An 18653-nucleotide genomic window follows, 5' to 3' on the forward strand; every position below is an offset into this window, starting at 1 on the left:
CTGTAGCATGTAGCAGCTTATGGATAAATTCATTCTAATAAAATATACTGCAAATGATGGCATCTGATCTTAATTTATGGAAACTCTTTCCTAAAGTTATCAGTCAGTGCACTTCACTAGCAGTAGGGGGCGCCATCACCTATCAAACTTTGCCCTGCGGTTTCAGCCAATCCCTGTGCAGTGCTGTATCTGTGATCCGGCCCCTGTCCTGCCTCTCTGACACACACAGACAAGTTGTAGAGAAAGGAGAGAACAAGAGGGAGACGGAGGGAAGGAAGGAGGAGAGTCTGATGTCAGAATGAGTCGGCGACATAACAGCCCAGCGATGGAAAGAACAGGCAGATAGATCCACTACAGACAGATCCACAGGTGGTCGGGTAGAGCGCCTGTCCGCCGGTGTTTGGATGTCAGCTGAGAGTAAAGCAGGAGGAAGAAGAAGAAGAGAAGAAGGAGGAGAAACATGAGTCGGCAGCAGCAGCAGACCCAGGGAGTGGTTTTAACGGGTTACCACAGCAACGCGGAACTGTTACCGAAAACTGGCCTGTGTGCTCCCAGCAGCTGTCCCTCAGCCCAGGACCACGAGTCCACCGTGCCCAGGTGGGACATGCGAGTGTGTGCAGGTGTAGCTTTAGGCTAATACACCATGTAAAATCGAGGGCAGTGTGTGTACATGTGTATGTGTGTGAGAGAGCAAAGGTCACAATGATTCTGTTATTTTCCTCATTTTCAACTTAAGAGAAATGAAACTATGATGTTGACTGTGCAGATGACTTACATTGAACTCACCACCTAAACCCAGCAGTAAGTTTGTTAGCTGCTCCCTGGCAGGAAACTTGGTCTTTTATTGTTACCACGGGGCCAGCTCCGCCCCTGGCCTTGGGTTATGTCTTTCCTCTAGCACATTCCCTAATCAGCAGATCAGCAGGTTCACCTTGACTTTGTTATTACAGCCCAGATTTTGCAAGGTTGCCGGTCTAACTCTAACTTAGAAACCACTCCAGGTCTACAGATAATACTTCCCCTTCATAAGACTGCAATATTAAAACCACTGCTCTGAATCAGCATATATTAGAAAACAGCCCCATAGTGTCTTTCAGTTGGACTTTGGTTTAAGCAGAGCTGAAACCCTTTTTCTGATCGATGAACTACCTGATCACCTTAAATCTAACAGGCTAACTGTTCACCTGTTTGATGGTTTCAGCTTTGCAAATGTGAGGATTTGCTTCTTTTCTCTCTTCTGTCAAATCACAAATTGAACATCTTTGGGTTTTCAGTCAGGCAGAACAATCAACTTGGGAAACTGTCAAGGGTCTTTTTCACTATTTGTAATGTCTTTAGAGAAAAAGCCGGAAAGCCAAGCCACTCTTCCAACAGAAAATCCCCTCATTTGTTTTTTTTCATGATTAGACTGCTGTCTGACCCACCATATAGACTTGTTATCGCTCCTTTTGTTTATAACTGGTTATGATGCCATGATTTCCTCATGGCATAATAACCTTGTTGTCGCCTTCTTACAGTGAGGAAAAGTCTCATTTTGAGTCTGCAGCTAAAATTAAAAGAGCAGCTAACACGGAGGAAACACTGAACAGGAACTAAGCTTATATGGAAGCAACTGTACAGTTACACTCTTTTATTTATAACACACTTGTTTATTCGTCCAGGCCAAATTTGGCTGTGTGTGTGTGTGTGTCCAGTGCATGTTTAGGTCAGCAAACAACCGCTGTCAATAACCGTGGTGTGGTAAAGGTAAACAACCGAGTCCAGCTGGTATTCAGACGCACACACCTGTCTCTGTGTGTATGCAAGTGTGTGTGTACGGTATGTGTATATGTGTGTTTGTATGTTCCAGATGACTTCTCCAGCTAGCTTGGGGAAAAAAAGAGCATCACATTACAGTCTGCCTTTGTCTCACCTCCCACAGCAGAGTGAGTGTGTGTGTGTGTGTGTGTGTGTGTCCTGTCTAGGTTGACTTGAAGGCTTAGTTTTGTGGTCATTGTTTCCCCTGGTCAGGAAATGAGAGACAGATAGACAGACAGACAGAAAGCTGCTGGCCTATTACCAGCACTGGTCATCCGACCTAAGGAGCCTTAGGTTACGTGTCTGCTGGGAGTCTTTCACATGGATGTCTGTTTTTTTTTTTTGTTTTTTTTTTGGTAATTCAGATGACAGGAGGCTTAGCTCAGCTTTTAGTTAACAGCATTGTGTTTCTGCTGTGTTTTCCACTGTATGAGTAGGGGGAAGCACTTCCCAAAGTATTTATGTAAATAGTGGCCGGGGGACACACATGGTTCAAATATACCATGTGTGTGATGCAACAGACAGCCAGCAGAAATACAACACTGCACAGGAAATGACATCTGTTGAAAGGAAGACGAGCTGTGATGGGTTACACGGTGCCAGATAAGCATGGACTGCAAGAAAAAGGTCATCATGGCCGTTCCTTTAGCATACTGTCACTCAGAGTAACAGAAGTCATAACAGAAGAATAGAGACACATATAAAGAACATTATCATATTGTATCATATGGTGTAGATTCATCACAGCTAAAGGCAGATGATGTATTCAGTTGGTGGGTCACTGCTGAGACCAGTAACTGTATGTGTATGTGTGTGTGTGTGGGGGGGGGGAACAGAGGCAGCCTCTGTCCTTGCAGAGGGCAGCTGGCACCTGTTGATGCAAATGCAAATGGGAATACCACACACACACACACACACACACAAACACACTTCTCATCCTCTCCCCCCCCTTCTTACTTCTCCAGCTGTCCATTGTTCGCAGTTTATTTGAAGGTGCAAAACCATAAAAAAAAAAAAAAAGTAATAATCTTTTACATCATCCATTTCCAGTGTTGGGAAAACGACTCAGATCCTTTAAAGGAACAGTTCAACATCTTGGGAAACACACTTGTTTGCTTTCCACGTGTGAAACATGATGGATACCACTCATGTCTCAATGTGAGATGAGACATGTCTCATCCTATTCCTCTAACTGAACTCCCATTCAGAGTTTGACTTCAGTAAAAATAAAGAGGTACTATTTACAACATGTACTTAGACTGAAATACAGTACTTTAATTAAAACTGTCATGATTATTAATGTAAGGGTATCATATTTTTTGTGCCATGAAGAATGCACCAGTGGACTTGGGAGCTCTTTGTCACTGCAGTGATACATTCAAGTCATGTGGGCTCAAATAGTGAACTCAAGTTCACTTCCTCACGTCTTGACTCATATTCAAGTCATCGGTGCTGAACTTGTTCTTTGTTGGCTGATACTGTTCCCTTTTGCACCTCACAGAGTGACATACACACACACACACGCGCGCGCACTTCATCTTTGTCGGCAGCTCTATCAAGCTGATAAAAGGTGTGTGGATAAAGGTACAAAGAGTAGAACAATCACTCACACAGCTGCAACAGTGTTTTCTTGTAAAGGTCATTTGCGCATGTATGTATGAAAGTGTGCCAGAGAGAGAATGTGTTTGTTTTGCTCACAAGGGCAGCCCATCTGACCTTTTATGAGTGTGTGTGAAATGGACCAAAGTCATGTGTACTATGTAAAACTGTGCATTATTGTGGTTTCTGTGCTGTGGTCTTGACGTTCACATTTAATGCTGTGGGTGTAGCTCCACTCACTCCATTCACTCAGAGGAAGCTCGCCTGCACTTGCTTTTCACAGATTGTCACAGATTGGCAAATCACCCAGGGTGATCAACTAAAACTGACATGCCATAGAACCTGCAAAGCTTAATCTTTAACAGGCTTGTAAATATATTTTCTTGCTCCACAGGATTGTAGTTAAATGGAAAATGAGGCATGAGTGAGTCTCAGCCAGTCAGATAATTCAAAACAGGTGTCTGTTGCATCAGAGCCTTATAGCCAATCAATAGGAACAGCTACTACTTCTTGTTGATTTGGACCAACACCTAAAACACCTGCAGATAGCTGATGAATAATGGCACTAGATGAATGGCTAAGGGATCACTTTTTAGTTTTTACAGTTCATCCTATGGAGAACTAACAAACTGTTCATACTGTAGTTCTGGATGAAGGTAAACACGTCTTCTCAAGCATATCAGAAAACAAGGACATTTTTGCCATTCCTCACAGAGGAAAATATTTCAGTTGGTGGGGTGTTCAAGACAAAGAAGTGGAGGAGAATGACCTGCTAAGTTTGCTATTTTCCAAACAAAGAGGAACAGAGGAGTCAGGCAGCGTGTTTCTGTATGTGTTATCACAGAGAGCTTAAACAAATCCTAGTGGGAGAAGGTCAAAAAGGAGGGGAGAAGAGAGGAAAGGAGATGGGAAAATGCAGGAGAGAGAATACAGTGTACGAAACAGAAAGGAAAAGGAGACAACACAAGTCCCAGGCGAGGTGTAGGAGGAGAGGAAGGAGATGACAAGAAGAGGAAGAGGGGAGGAGATTGGTGGAAGGAAGGAGAGGAGGAGGTCATTGTTGGCAAAATACCTGATGTGCTTTGTTGAAACCAGATCAAAGTGTGTGTGTGTCTATATTTACCTATGTTTTTTTCATCGGTTTATTAGTGTGTACACAATGTGTGTGTGTGTGGGGCAGGAAGTCTGCTTTGGTATGTGGCTTTGCCTCAGCAGGAACCCTCAGTTTAATACTCTGCTGATAATTCCAAATTAATTAATACAGCACATCAGCTTCATGCTGTTCACTCTTACATGACAAAGTAATTTCATTCCTTTATTGCATTTCATTGTAGTTAAATATGTTTAGTGACCAATATAAACATCATTATTTGTATCTACAGTGCACCCATTTCCTAGTGACTGGGCAGTATAATAGCTTTATTTAGACAATATTTGTTTTTTCAAAGGACCAGTGTGTAACACTCATTCACTTAGAATAAGCCATTTATGTCTATATAGGGAACGGGGTCTCTCCAGCAGAGTCCACCATGTTTCACTGCCATGTTTCTAGCTGGACAAACTATAGCTCCGTACAGGGCCTTTTGCCCTATATGGTCATAATTGTGTCTGATATATTAATAGTAGTATCTTGATCTGGAACATGGTTTTCATGTCTTGTATACTTGATTCCTTACAGTATTGCTAACAATTATCTAAGGTTTCTATTTCCCCCCTCCTTACTGGTGGATGTTTCTTTCATTTCAACATGATACATTTAAATCAGTGTTCCAGAGACTTTAATCTTTGGCATCACATGAAGCACTGACACATTTACTTCCAGTTGTATCTGTGTCAGGGCTCAACTTTAACAGCTCCACTGACAAATATACAACTGGAAAAATGTGACAGTGTTTTTTTATGACAGTGTGTTTGGATAGGTGAGATTAGACTGATGATTAATGAGTAGATGGATTTATGACAGCACAGTTGACAGCAACCTTTCAGCTTGATTGGCAATAATAACTATAGCTTGAAGTGGGAAAGAAAGAATGAGAGACAGAGCTGATGGAAGAGGGCAGAGAGAATGAGAATGTGCTGTGTAACTTCCTGTCACAACAAAGGGGACATTCAGCTGGGCATCAGCAAAACCAAAGAATTTGTGAGACCCCACCGTCAAACACACATTATCTGGGCTTCCATCCATCTCTTTTATGCACATTTTCAATTTGCCCTTAAAAAATTGATTGGAAATGTGAGAATATTGAAAAAGTTATGTGATCTGTATCAAGATTTTTGTTCATATAATCAGTTTGTATTTTTAAAAAATCACTGACTAATCTATTGGCAGTGGATTTTTTTTAAGTGTCAAATATCAATATCAGTATCAGCATCAAAAATCCATAATGGGTCAGACAGTTATTTTGTACAACTCCCTCCAGCACCCTGAGGCACTGAGGTGATGTACTGTGGTAGCACTGTGGCCATTTTCTTTGCTGTCACTCTTTCAGATGTTATAATTATAAAATATAATACCAAACAGTAGCAGTTATACCTCCCTGCTCTGCAAACATTGTAACCATGTGTTTGTGAGTGTGCATGTTTCTTCCCTTGACTGCTCATATTGATAAGTTGTGCACTGATTATCATATGGGTGGCTACTTCACATCCTCGAGTGTATGTGTGTGTAAATATGTCTGATAACACACAATGACAGGTATTATAATTATACAACCTGTATGAGATCATCCTAACCTAGTGGTTCACTGTGTCTTAGCTAAACAGCACTAGTGAACTGTATGCTGAGATGAGCTTGACTGTGTAGAGCTAGCTAAGTGAAGTTCAAGCTGTGTGAGAGCTGCTATTCTTAGTCCCTGCTGATGTTGTCCTCATTAGTTGACTGGCTGGGAATTCAACACACCGCTGGCTCGTCTTTAGTCAGAGTCTTTGGCCGACTTGTGCCTGTCTGACTCACTGACCGCCTTGTGTCATAAAGTATCTCTCTCCTCTCCTGCCATTAAAGGCGTACTAACATTCACTGCAAGCTGACATTTGGATGTAAATGAAAGCAAAGACAAAACGTGCTTTTTGAAACGTCACTGCGCACGTACCTGTTTTATAGAGCACAACAAACACAGTCAGTTCTCAGACAATCCAACATTTATAATCCAGGAATATATTTATGACAGGTACTGTTATGAGATCTGTTATGGCGTAATCGGTAAACAAGGTGCAAAGAGCACAGCTACAAATTACACAATTGTGCCCAGGAGTGAGTTTCACTGTGACTTGTGAGAACCAGATTTTTTTCATTTGCTGAGCAATGTCAGCCAAGTTTTAACTTGTGTTAGCAAGCTTTGTGCCAAATAACCAGATGTGTCTTTCTAACTGTCTGACTTAATTTCTCTGTCTCCACCTGTCTGTCTCTCTTCTAGCCGCCGAACGGGCCACTACACAGTTCAACAAAACCAAAACACACAACATGGAGACAGATACGGGCCTGCCTCTACCACCAGTATTACCAAAACCAGCAGCACCGAGCCGTCGTCACTCCCCAATCCCAGCTCCGCTGCTTGCCCCAAGTCTCAGCTCTCTTCCAGCCCAAAGCCTGGCTCCAGCCCCAGGCACAGTCCCAATTCCAGGACCAGACCACGACCCTCATGTCAGCGCAGTAACTCTCAGGTAGGCTGTAAACGATGTGATGAAAAACGGTAGCACTCCACTTGTGAGCAGATGTTCTAAACATTCAACTAGGGAAATGTGATAACTGACATGACTATTTAATACCTATGCATAATGGTTATGCATGTGTATAGGGTTGCAAAGGGGTGGAAAATTTCCAGAAACTTTCCTTGGGAAGTTAAACTGGGGAATTTTGGAAATATTCCGTTGGAAACTTTCCTTGGGAACTTTCCAGGAATATATATGAATTAACTAGAATTTACCTGAATTAATGGTAATTTATTGGAAATTTGGGGTAATTTATACAAACTGCATCATATATAAACATTTTGTTTTGTCATAAGAAGACATGCATGAAATGTATCCACACATCAGAAGGTGCATGTGTCATTGCTCTGTAGTATAAGATGAGAAAAAAGCTTGTAAAAACACTAATGCACTGCCCTGCACAGATATAAAACTAGTTATCTTAACAATTGGAATAGTATTTAAAAATATTTTACAATTGATGCTGGATAAATGAATAGATGAATAGATGAACACTACTCAATCAGATGGCAAATCAAACCTGCAATTTTACAAATGTCCATTTAATTCACATTAATTCCTGTTAATTCCCATATATTCCCATTATTTCCCATGAAAAGTGTCCAACTTTGAAAATTCCTGGAATTTTGCAGCCCTACATGTGTATCTAGTGGTCAGCCAGACAGTGTTGTCTCCTCCAAGTTTTGCCTTGGTGGGATTTTCATGCAGCAACCTTCTCCTGCTATTGTAGCGACTCTGGATAACAATGCCTGCTATAAATGTCTAAATCGTAACTGTTAACATTTTACAGGGGGTTTGGTTGGCAGGCACACAATTGTAGTCCCTCATCGCTCAGGTCTCAAGTAATCTATAGTTAGATGTGTTTTGGATCTCTCTGGTGAGTTTCCTGAGAATGTGTGTGCACTCAACACCAGCATGGAGACTTTAAGTTAAGTTAAGTGCTGTTTTTGGAAAAGCAGAGCGAGGTGGAGTAACGCACTCCAAGGTCTGTTTAAATTTTAGGTGTTTTACGTCAGTGTGTTTGTGTTATCTGAGACCAACCGGCTACAGCCACTTTTGAGACTTGTTCAGACTGGCTGTTATTTGTTATCTCTTTGCATCGTATCTGGCACTGAAAGGGGATGTGAAACAGGAATGTGAATTTGAAATTGCAAACGATGAACTCCCTGTCTTTGTGCGTCCACACGTCTTGCAGGACTCTCTGGACGAGCTGGAGATGGACGACTACTGGAAGGAGGTGGAGAATATCACCTGCTCAGGAGGAGAAGCAGGGAGAGGAGAAGGTGGAGGAGAAGGGGAAGTTCAAGAGGACGAGCAGCAGAAAATTCCTGAGGGTAGGTTACACGGTGTCCATGGACAGAACTGAATAAGAGATAAACAGCCCACTTTTCTTCCATTTGCTAGTGTACACAGACAGTCGTTTTTATTCTTGATTTAGAGCTTTCTGCTCAGAGGAAATGTAATGCAGTAACAGAATTTCATTATGGGATGGTCTGGGCATATGTGTGGTTCCAAACACAGATGGATTGTGAAATAATCGGCCCCGGGGAACAGACGTGTAAAAGGCCTCCTACATAGGAGAAAGACACCCAGAGTGAAAGTTGTTGGTCATTGTTCTATCTTTGTTGTATTTTGCAGGTGAACCAGAACTCTGAGACTCTTTGAGACACAAAAACAACACAGACTAATTTTGTTTCTCTTTGTGTCTCCTTTTATTGTTTTGCATCTCTTTATTGTCATTTTGTGTCTCTTTGTGGTCAGTTTGCAAACTTAAAGTTAAAAGTAGAGTGGTCTGAAGTGACTTTGACATGTAAATGCTGTTTATCAAAAACTGTCCTGTCAGCTCAGGGCTGTGCAGACTGGCTCTGTGTTGCTTTGCACGTGAGGAATGTGTATTTCTGTGAGTCTTATTTAGCTTGTTTATGAAGACTATTGTTCTCAGCAAACACACTCTTCCTGTATAATATGTGCACCCACTTCTGTCTGTGGTTACTCCTTTCCCTTTCCTGCACCTGTAGAATTGTCTAAGTGTCTTGCATGGGGACAAATAAGAGGCTTTTTTATATTGGTCTCCCCTCATTTCCTATCACAAAATGATGTTTGTCATGTTTAATCTCAGGGACCAAACTGAAAAATATCCCTCACCTTTCCTTTTGCATCTTTCCCTCTTCTTTTTTCCTCCAGAAGGAGAGCAGGAGGAGGCGTGGCTTACAGAGGCGGGACTAGCACGACTGTTTGATGATTCATTGGCCACTGACCAGGATCAGGTGTCGATCGTCTATCCCTTATTTAATTAGTGAGACCTGAGTCCAGGTTGAGTCATAGTTTATCAGTTTCATATTTGCAGTTCAGATATGTGAATGAGCATGGACTGTTTGCTGTGGTTTGAAACCTGTTCATATCAGTAAAAAATGTATTTAATAAAAGACAAAAAGATATTAAATAGATGTACAGGTAGATGGATGTTATACTAAGTGACTCATGTCTGATTCTGGTTGATTTATTGACAGGAAGAGGACAGCGCAGTGTTCCTGTCCACACTAACCAGAACTCAGGCGGCGGCTGTAGAACGTCGTGTGGCATCACTACAGCAGACATTGCTACGGCGACGCAACCGACAACACGTTCCTGATGTTAGGGATATATTCAGACCTCCTGAAAAGGTTAGATGACGCACATGGACACACACAACATCAGACTGTTTCATCTCTTGTCTTATCTCTCACTTGCCAAGAGTTAGATGAAAAGAATGATACCACTCATGACTGTATGCTAAATATGAAGCTAAAACTAGTAGCCAGTTAGCTTAGCTTAGCATAAAGCGCGCCGCTAAAGCTCACCAAACAACTCGTTAAATTGCATTTATTTAATCCATATTAAAAAAAGTTGTGAGTACTAGCCAGGCTGTCTCAGCAAGATGGTGAATAAGTGTATTTCCCAAAATGTATTATTTTAATTTCAGCATTGTGCTAATTGAGGTCACAAAATCTCAGCAAGCAGTGATAATGCAGGACATGAAATCTTGCTGGATTAGTGATATGAATCTCTTCCCTCTTTAATAGAATGAATTGAACATTTCCACTACAACACAGAAATTTGGCATTTCCTTTTTTCTTTTACCACAAAGGAAGTGGCCACAACTTTGCTACCTTTGCCACATTTGTTATTACTTCTCCAGTCACAGTCTGCCAGTGATCAGTGCTCAGTTAGCCCCATTTTATTTCTGCAAAATCAAGTCCCATCAATACATGATACTGGGTTGACTGGATTGATCTTCAGTAAATGGAAAACATAGGAATTAGGTTTTATTATAGTTAGTGGAAGTAAGTATACTACCACTAGTCCAAACTACTACAGAGTAAGCTGTTTTCAACCTACAGTTACTTAGATACACAGATTGTCCACTAATTAACAGACAGGATAATATGTAACTTGAAAAAATGTACTTTGGGGTGGTGGGGTTGGGGGGTTACTGTGTGAATTTGTGAACTTGTTGAACATTAAACTATGTGCTGTACACTCATGCGTCTCTGTGTTGTGCTGTGTGCTGCAGGATGAGCAGCCAAGTAAACTCAAAAGGGGAAGTGAGAATGGACAAAGAGATGTCACCTCAGCTGGTATGTGCGACATACTCCCGCAGACACACGCACACACGCCGTATGAGTCGGCATGGAGAATGACTAACTGAGGCCATAATAAACATCTGCCTAGCAACTCTTAAACATATTTTAGAATAGCAGTACAACACAACAGCACATTATTTTTACCTTGTAAATATTCAGCAGATGTTTAGAAGGTGTGCTGTTTTTGGCTACAATAAAATGGAATAAAAAAGACTAAGTGGAAATATATGCTATAAGAATACAATGATACTTTTATTCCAGATCTACACAACATTAAAATGAGCTTTTCTATATTTTACATCATTGTAAAATGAGTGCAAACATCAGGTAAAGCCTAAATATTTGGATTCATTCATCAATATATTAAAGGAACTGAAAAGTCAGTGGGGCTCTTTTTCTTCCTCTCCCTGCCATAGTGACTAAAACACTTTGACATGAAATATATGAAAATACACTCAACTATCTGTCTGTATTTTCAGCTGGACACAAACACAGTTTAAATGAGCTACTTGTGTGGTCCTGTGTTTAATCACTTTTTTTTTTGTGTGTGTATGTGTGTGTGTGTGTGTGTGTCTCAACAGAAACAGAGACAGAACTGAACGTTGAAGTGGCATTTTCAGAGCAGGCACTCAATTATAAGGATAACCATCAAGGACTGAAGGTCAACACCAGCCCCAACTCTCCCGACGACAAACTACCAGTGAGCCACATACTTGTACACACATGTTCACACACTTCCTCAGCAGTATGTTTCTTCACTGTTAAACTGAGCGGGTCTGTACTTGTGGAGGAGCTAGCATTGCAGCTCCAGTGAATAAAGTGGCTGCACATACATTGTTATTATGAATTTCTGACAGCTTATTAATTGTTGTGGCTCAATGATTAGCAGAGATAGCAGAAACAGATCTGGCAACAGAAATTCAGGAACTTCGCTGCACAGGAATGATTTTTTTACTACCTGAGTGACAAAATTTTTATCTTTGTTACACCTCAATGAAATATAATCCGATTAATTATGAAAACAGTTGGATATTAGCTGCCATTGAATGTTTGACTTGCTGTTTAACCACAAGACATGTATTTACTTGTTTTATTGTGCTGTTTTGTACAGTTTTGTCAACAGTTTGGCTTGTAATGTAGTAGAAACTGAATATAAATGGAGAATGAAATGTAAAATCCAGTAACATACATCCAAATACAGTTTGCATAGTTACTCAATAAATTAGTTATAGTAAAATAGCACCATTAGACTTAAATTGAGCATCAAGGTCAGCAGAAAGCAGTGTGTGTGTGTGTGTGTGGTGTGTGTGTGTGTGGTGTGTGTGTGTGTGTGTGTGTGTGTGAAGAACTGGTCCATAGCGACATCTGGTGGTTGAACAGATTATTTTCACTGCTGTCACTCCTCATTCAGTTTAATCAATTCAGTATTACACCATCTACATGTTAAAGTAAATACAGTCAAATATTAATTTGGCACAGTGTTTCCTGCCAACCCTCTGTCTCCTGCTCTCCCTTGTTTGTCTTTTCTAGAATTTCAAGCTGCTCCGAGATAAAACAGGTCAGACCAGGATAGGAGATCTGTCGCCCCTGGATATGAAAAAGGTAAGTAAAAGTTAATGTGTATTATCTGTGGATGTGTGTGTGTTTAGATTATGATAAGCCTTTGCAAAACAAAGTTTCCTGTAAGAGGTGCGTCAGTTAAGTTGTTTCTAAGTGCAGCTATTATAACATTCATGTCCTTGTGCCCTTTTTTGTTTTTTTAATGTTCTAGGTGCGTAGGCTGGTGCTTGTGGAGATGACTGCTCTGTTTGACACTGCTGGGATAGACCTTAAGGCGCACAAAGCTGTCAAAGTTAAGACTAAAGGTAACACACACACCACACACACAATATTGACACAGTTGTGGGAAGGCCCTGAAGGCTAAACAAAACTCAGGCTTTCTCATTGCAGAATAATAGTATTTACACACACACACACACAAGCAGGTATATTTACAAACACTGCCACGCATACACACACACCTGTCATTAAAAATGGCTAAAATTAGTACAAACAACCAGCATTGGTATTATGCATGCAAATTGTGTTTGTGTGAGTGTGTGCAGAAAGTGGTCTGTTCGCTGTTCCCCTCGCCACTTTATTGGATCAGGACCAGAGGCGGGCTCCTGGGACCAAAGTGCCATTCATACTGCAGAGGGTGAGCATGTCAGGTGGTCAAATTGTCAGTCTGAGTCACGGACAGTTCAACAGCAGTGAGACAGCTGCAATATATCAGTGCATCTTACTGTATTTTCTATATGGATCCCACAGTTTACATTACACACAGTACAACCTGAACCTAAAGCATATGGGACTGGTACCGTACTGGAATCATTATTATCAGTGTATCCAACTTAAACTATCATCCTTCCACTTTCTTCTAGTGGTGTTTTACCTAAATGCAATGCCCCTCTTATCTCTAGCTCATCAGTCATATCGAGGAGGAAGGATTAGACACAGAGGGCTTGCTACGGATCCCTGGAGCGGCCACTAGAGTCAAGGTTGGTCAAAGTATTTGACAGCCACCACCACAGACACACTCTACGCACTTGTTCCTGAAGCTGATCGCACGCGAAACGTGTCCCTGTGTGCATTTGTTTCCGTCCCATATCCAGTCACTGTGCCAGGAGCTCGAGTCCTCTTTCTATGACGGGATGTTTCCATGGCCACAGTTGAAGCAGCACGATGCTGCTAGCCTTCTGAAGCTGTTCATCAGGGAGTTACCCCATCCATTATTGACTGTGGAGTACCTCAGCGCATTTATTTCTGTCAACAGTATGTACATCATCTGCTCATAATGTATTCTGCCTAACCCACAAGAGCTTTACAGTCACATTATGAGACAGTGAACTGACGTGTATTAAGGGTTTCTATGCTGTGTGTTTACAGAGCTCCCCACAAAGAAGCAACAGCTGCAGGCTTTGAACCTCCTAGTCCTTTTGTTACCTGAGCCCAATCGGGACACTCTGAAGGTAGACGCACACTCAGCTTCAAACATTTTTCAGTTCACTAAATCATTTCCCTCTGAGAAACTCTCAACTCTCACTATTGTAATTTTTTTTTCCCTGTTTTCTTCCCTAGGCATTAGTAGAGTTCTTCCAGCGTGTGATTGACCATCAGGCCAAGAATAAAATGACGCTCAACAATGTCTCAGTTGTCATGGCACCCAACATTTTTATGTTCAAAGGCTTCCGCTCCAAGGTCACGGAACAACAGGAGTTCTCCATGGCAACCAGCACAGCCAACATTGTCCGCTTGCTCATTAGATACCAGAATCTTCTGTGGACAGTAAGGATCAAAAGAGCATTTGTACAGTTGAAAACAATGTAAAAGAAGAAAAACATCAAGATTAGTTTTTCCTTTTAGAATGAATGAGGGTAATATGTTGTACTAAGGGTGTCAAATCTCACTTTTATGTGCGTATCTTCTCTCTAGATCCCCAAGTTCATCGTGACCCAGGTCAGGCAACAAAACATGGAAAGTCAGCGGAAACAAAATAAAGAGAGAGCTGTAAGAAAGCTGCTAAAGAAGATTACCACTGACAAACCGTCTGATAAAGCTGTCCCTGAGGTAGGAGTTTTAATTTCCAGCTTATGTAGAGGTCAGTGACCTACTTTGAGAAATCGCTGTTAATAATCCTACTGAGAAATATGCTAATCAGGGAGTGTTTTTCAGTAGATTTAGGATCATCAAACAACCTAACACCTACCACACATTTTGCTTACATGGTTGCGTAAATCAAATGTATTGTTAGGCCTTGTATATAAAACATACACATTCTGAACCATATAATAATATGTAATGATTTAAATCTTATTAAACAGACACTCATAACCTAATAGCTAAATAGAAATAATTAGTAAAAATAAAAGCCTAGATGACAATTTAATAGCAATTTAATACCAAGATATCTAATTATACAGCACAGCTCTGAGAGTTGTGTAGATAGTCAGTTGAGTAACAGTGACCTCTAGTGGTGCTGTATGAGAATGCTGTTCCAATGCAAGCATATTTTTCCATAGTGCAACAGGTGGGCATCAGGAGCCAAATACAGGACAGTGGATCACTTTATAAGACATGTCAACATCTGACTCCCAATCAGCTTTGTCTCCTTAAACTAGAAGTATTTTCTAGTTTGAAGTTCTTTCTCCACACTAGTTAGTGTTTTGCTCTCAGGTAGCAATGTGTGATGCACTCGCACCTGAACCATGTTAACCAAACTTAATGAAACAAACAGGCCACTGTGTTAGATTGGGTCTGTTCTTCTTGGCAGTATAGTGGTGAATGAGTAACTTGGAACTGAGCTCTTGACACTCTGCTCAGCTAAGTGTTGTGACACCAGACAGTGTTTGGAGTTTATTAAACAAAACAGGCAGAATTTCTCCAAGTCCACATTCTTTAGTCCTCTTAAGTCCCCATCTCATGTGAGTGTTTGTGTGTTGATGGGGACAGTGTTTATGTCTGTGTGAATGACTGTGTGTTTCTCTTTCCTCTCTCACTGTGTGTCTCTGTCTGTCTATGTCTGTGTTTACAACCAGGAGAGTTCACAGGGGTTTATTCGGGTCCAAGCGCCCCAGTTCAGTAAAGTTTCTATGGCAGTTGAGCTCACTGCAGAGTTACAAGCTGCTGATGTATTAACACGCTTCCTCAGCCAAGACAGGTAATGTGTGTACATACAACACTTTGCACACTCTCGTACAAATGTTTGCCTTGCCTTTGTGAGGCCTGTCCTTTCTTAATGTCTCCTTACCTCTTTCTCTTACTGTTTTTCTCCCTCTCTCTCCTCGTCCTCCCAGTTTGGTGGCAGTGAAACGAGAAGAGCTGTGTCTCTATGAGATCGGTGGAAATATCAGTAAGACCCGCTCCTAATAACACAATTTGATTATAGTAATCCATCTTAGAATAAACAACAGCACATCATGTCCATCTGTCAAACATGTCTTTCTCTCTCTCTCTGTCGTTCTCCTTCTCTAAGAGGAGAGATGTCTAGATGGGGAAACGTACATGAAAGACCTCTTCCAGCTGAACCCTACAGCAGAGTGGGTCATCAAAGCTGTGCAGCGATAAACTCGTTCCTACTATCACACACCCTGCTATACGCTGGACTGCTCCCTGTTCTCAACAACAGTATCCTAATGAGAAAGAGACATCACCTGGACATAGTTGGACCATTCATTTGTAGCATACAGAGTTTTTATCATAGACTGTTTAACATGGTTCCACACATTTGATTGGCTTTGAAATCTACCCCCCCAAAAAAGATAATATTCCAACGGCAGTTTAAAAACTTATGAAAACCTATTTAAGTGAAATGTGTGGTAATATATTTCTTCTCCAGTTCTTAGAATAAACCAGAACTCTGAGACAAGAATAAAGGAAAATAACACAGTTTTCATCACAAACCTTATCATTTTTTTCCATCCCGCCTTATGCTGCGTACTGGAATCTTGCACCTCAGGTAACACATGCCTGAAGAACAGTACAGTAGTGCAGTTGAAACACAATATCATCTCTATACTCCTGACAGACCACTGTTGAACACTGGTGGAAATATATTGTTTCCTCTAGTCTCAGAGCTTGACTCACAATATTGTGATTCTTTATATTGTGTGATACTGTTAAGTATTTTTATTTGTATACTGTGATTTATTACCACTAATCACTTTGTTGTACCTGCAATAATAAGCTGAAATAATATAGTGTGGGGCAAAATAGTATCTAAATTCTATTAAATGATGAGCATCAACTTTTCTGTTGGCCAGTTTTCAGAATATTGTCTTTGTTAAGAGCCCAAAAAAGTTAATGGTCTCAATATTGAATGTCTTTGTATGGAAGCACTTCACTATAACCAGGAAGGAATGAACAGTGGAGTGAATGGATGTACCTTAGGGGTCCAGAGCTGTGAGTTATATGTGAGGAAGGGGCCCCTTCTCTGGTCCACCTCCACAGTGAGCATAGCAGAAGCAGCACAAACTGTCATTTTGGGTTTAATGCTGTCAGTGACAGGTAACCAGGGCACGCAATGACGACATCACTGTTTTTATGGTACATTAATATTCACTGTACGTTACAGCTTTTTGAACCGTGGATGTTTGAGTGTGTTAATGTGTGAATCCATCTTTAAAAACGGCTCGACATCAGTGTACAAATGTGAAGAGACGCATTTCCGCATATTTATATACATATAAGAGTTTATGTGGAATAAATCAAAGTCAATTGCCTTACAAGTTTTGTACCAAAGACATGATCATTTTAAAAAATATGGCAGATTCTTACATAATAATTTTGAAGAAATACATTTCTCACTGTATAAATGGCCTTATGAAATGATACACTCTAACAAAATGGGTCCAAACAGTATCTGCACACTAATTCTTTTGGCATTTATTGTTATGATTTTGGCTCTTTGACTCTTCTCCAGTTTGGATGTCAGTTGATATAATACATTGGCAGAAGTTGAATTTTGTCAAGAATAGAAAATCTGTTTTATTTTTTTGGCACATATTTGTGTTTTTCTTGGCTAATACAATACCAGGCTTAGCTGATTCTGTGTGCTTTCTCATAGTTTCAGCAGCCTGTGGAGGATCATTTCTGCAGCGCAAAGTCAAAAATCACAGATGTCTCTCTTGTGAAAAGCTGTGGAATACAAACAACATGTCACTTTTTTTTAAAGACTCTGTCTCTCCCTGCCTTGCATTGTCTTGTTTACTGTGAATGTTTTTTCCCCAAATATTGATGTCTTTGTTTTATTACTGCCTCTGAAATGACCACTAAAACAGCCTGTAAATAAACATGCAGTTATTAATTACCACATCTGCTGGTATGAGTGCTTTTGTATACAAAGGACCAAACAAAGTGAATGCACAATGGGAAAACCTTTAGTCAGAGACTGCTCTGTGATCAGTATTTTTTAGAGTTTGGTGACTTCTGAGAGAAGATTTGGCTCATTTTTGCATATCATCATGACAATATCCAAGAGTGGATCAGTGTTGTGGGTTTTGATGGGAAAGTAATATTCTGAAGCTGCTGAAACCATTATGCAACAGAATGAATAAGAAGAATATTACAGCCAATTTGGAAGGGCAAGAATATTATTAAAAATAAACTTATGAGATGCCAGGCATTCTTATTCTTGACCCAATGCAGGGCCTTCCATGAAACTAAAGGATACTTTTGTAGCATACCAATTTGCAACATAAAGCTGCTACTTTATTCTCAAACATTTTGACTGTGTTCTTTAAAGATTAGCTATTATATCTGTAGTTGTAACTGTTAATCTAAAGAGTTTAAAAGTGCTTTGTTTACTAGTAAGTCGTTAGGTCTGCAGTAAATGGCACTTATGCTGGATGTGGATCTACACCAGACAAACTGTTTGTTCACAGCCTCCTGACTCCAAAGTTACCAACACTTTTACAATTCCTGTCATAGGATTTGTCACAATATATCCTCATAGTAACTTCAAATCGGTCTCAGGGTGTAACAACAGCAGACTATTGTGGAGTTCTTCATTTCCTTGAAACTCCTTTAGTCCCCGTAGTGTTTGCACAGTACCCACGTTTTGCTGTCATGGAAAAGGGTGACAGCTGTGTGACAGTAGTGCAAAATATTGCATTCATTGCATAATTCATTGGATATCCTGATTATCCTTTGATACGCCATGCAGGTTTGTGTGTTTTTGCACTTATACAATTCATATTTAGCATTCTCGCGGTGTAACTAATGATATGCAAAACACAGCCACCTCTCCTCTTCATGATTATTACTGCTTCTTCGTAACGTGTTGAGGTGTCGTGGACAAGCCCGTCAACTAGAAACATAACTGTGTACGCACCTGATTCGCTGACACATCTTTGGGCCCCGCTCATTGGCTACTGTCACATGAAACCC

General features: G+C 40.7%; 1 protein-coding gene across 1 annotated transcript; it reads left to right on the top strand.

Moving 5' to 3' along the window:
• The first annotated feature begins 203 nt into the window (after positions 1-203).
• On the top strand, positions 204-17579 carry arhgap18 (Rho GTPase activating protein 18). The gene is made up of 18 exons (XM_018696158.2): positions 204-597; positions 6810-7056; positions 8300-8438; positions 9289-9371; positions 9615-9767; positions 10658-10721; positions 11309-11427; positions 12258-12329; positions 12499-12592; positions 12833-12924; positions 13190-13267; positions 13382-13541; positions 13656-13738; positions 13848-14054; positions 14202-14336; positions 15305-15426; positions 15563-15618; positions 15742-17579. The coding sequence occupies exons 1-18, from the start codon at positions 461-463 to the stop codon at positions 15831-15833; spliced, it is 2133 nt and encodes a 710-aa protein (XP_018551674.1). The 5' UTR covers positions 204-460; the 3' UTR covers positions 15834-17579.
• Positions 17580-18653: the final 1074 nt, after the last annotated feature.

This window comes from Lates calcarifer, linkage group LG7_1 (assembly GCF_001640805.2).
Source record: "Lates calcarifer isolate ASB-BC8 linkage group LG7_1, TLL_Latcal_v3, whole genome shotgun sequence".
NCBI lineage: Eukaryota > Metazoa > Chordata > Actinopteri > Centropomidae > Lates > Lates calcarifer.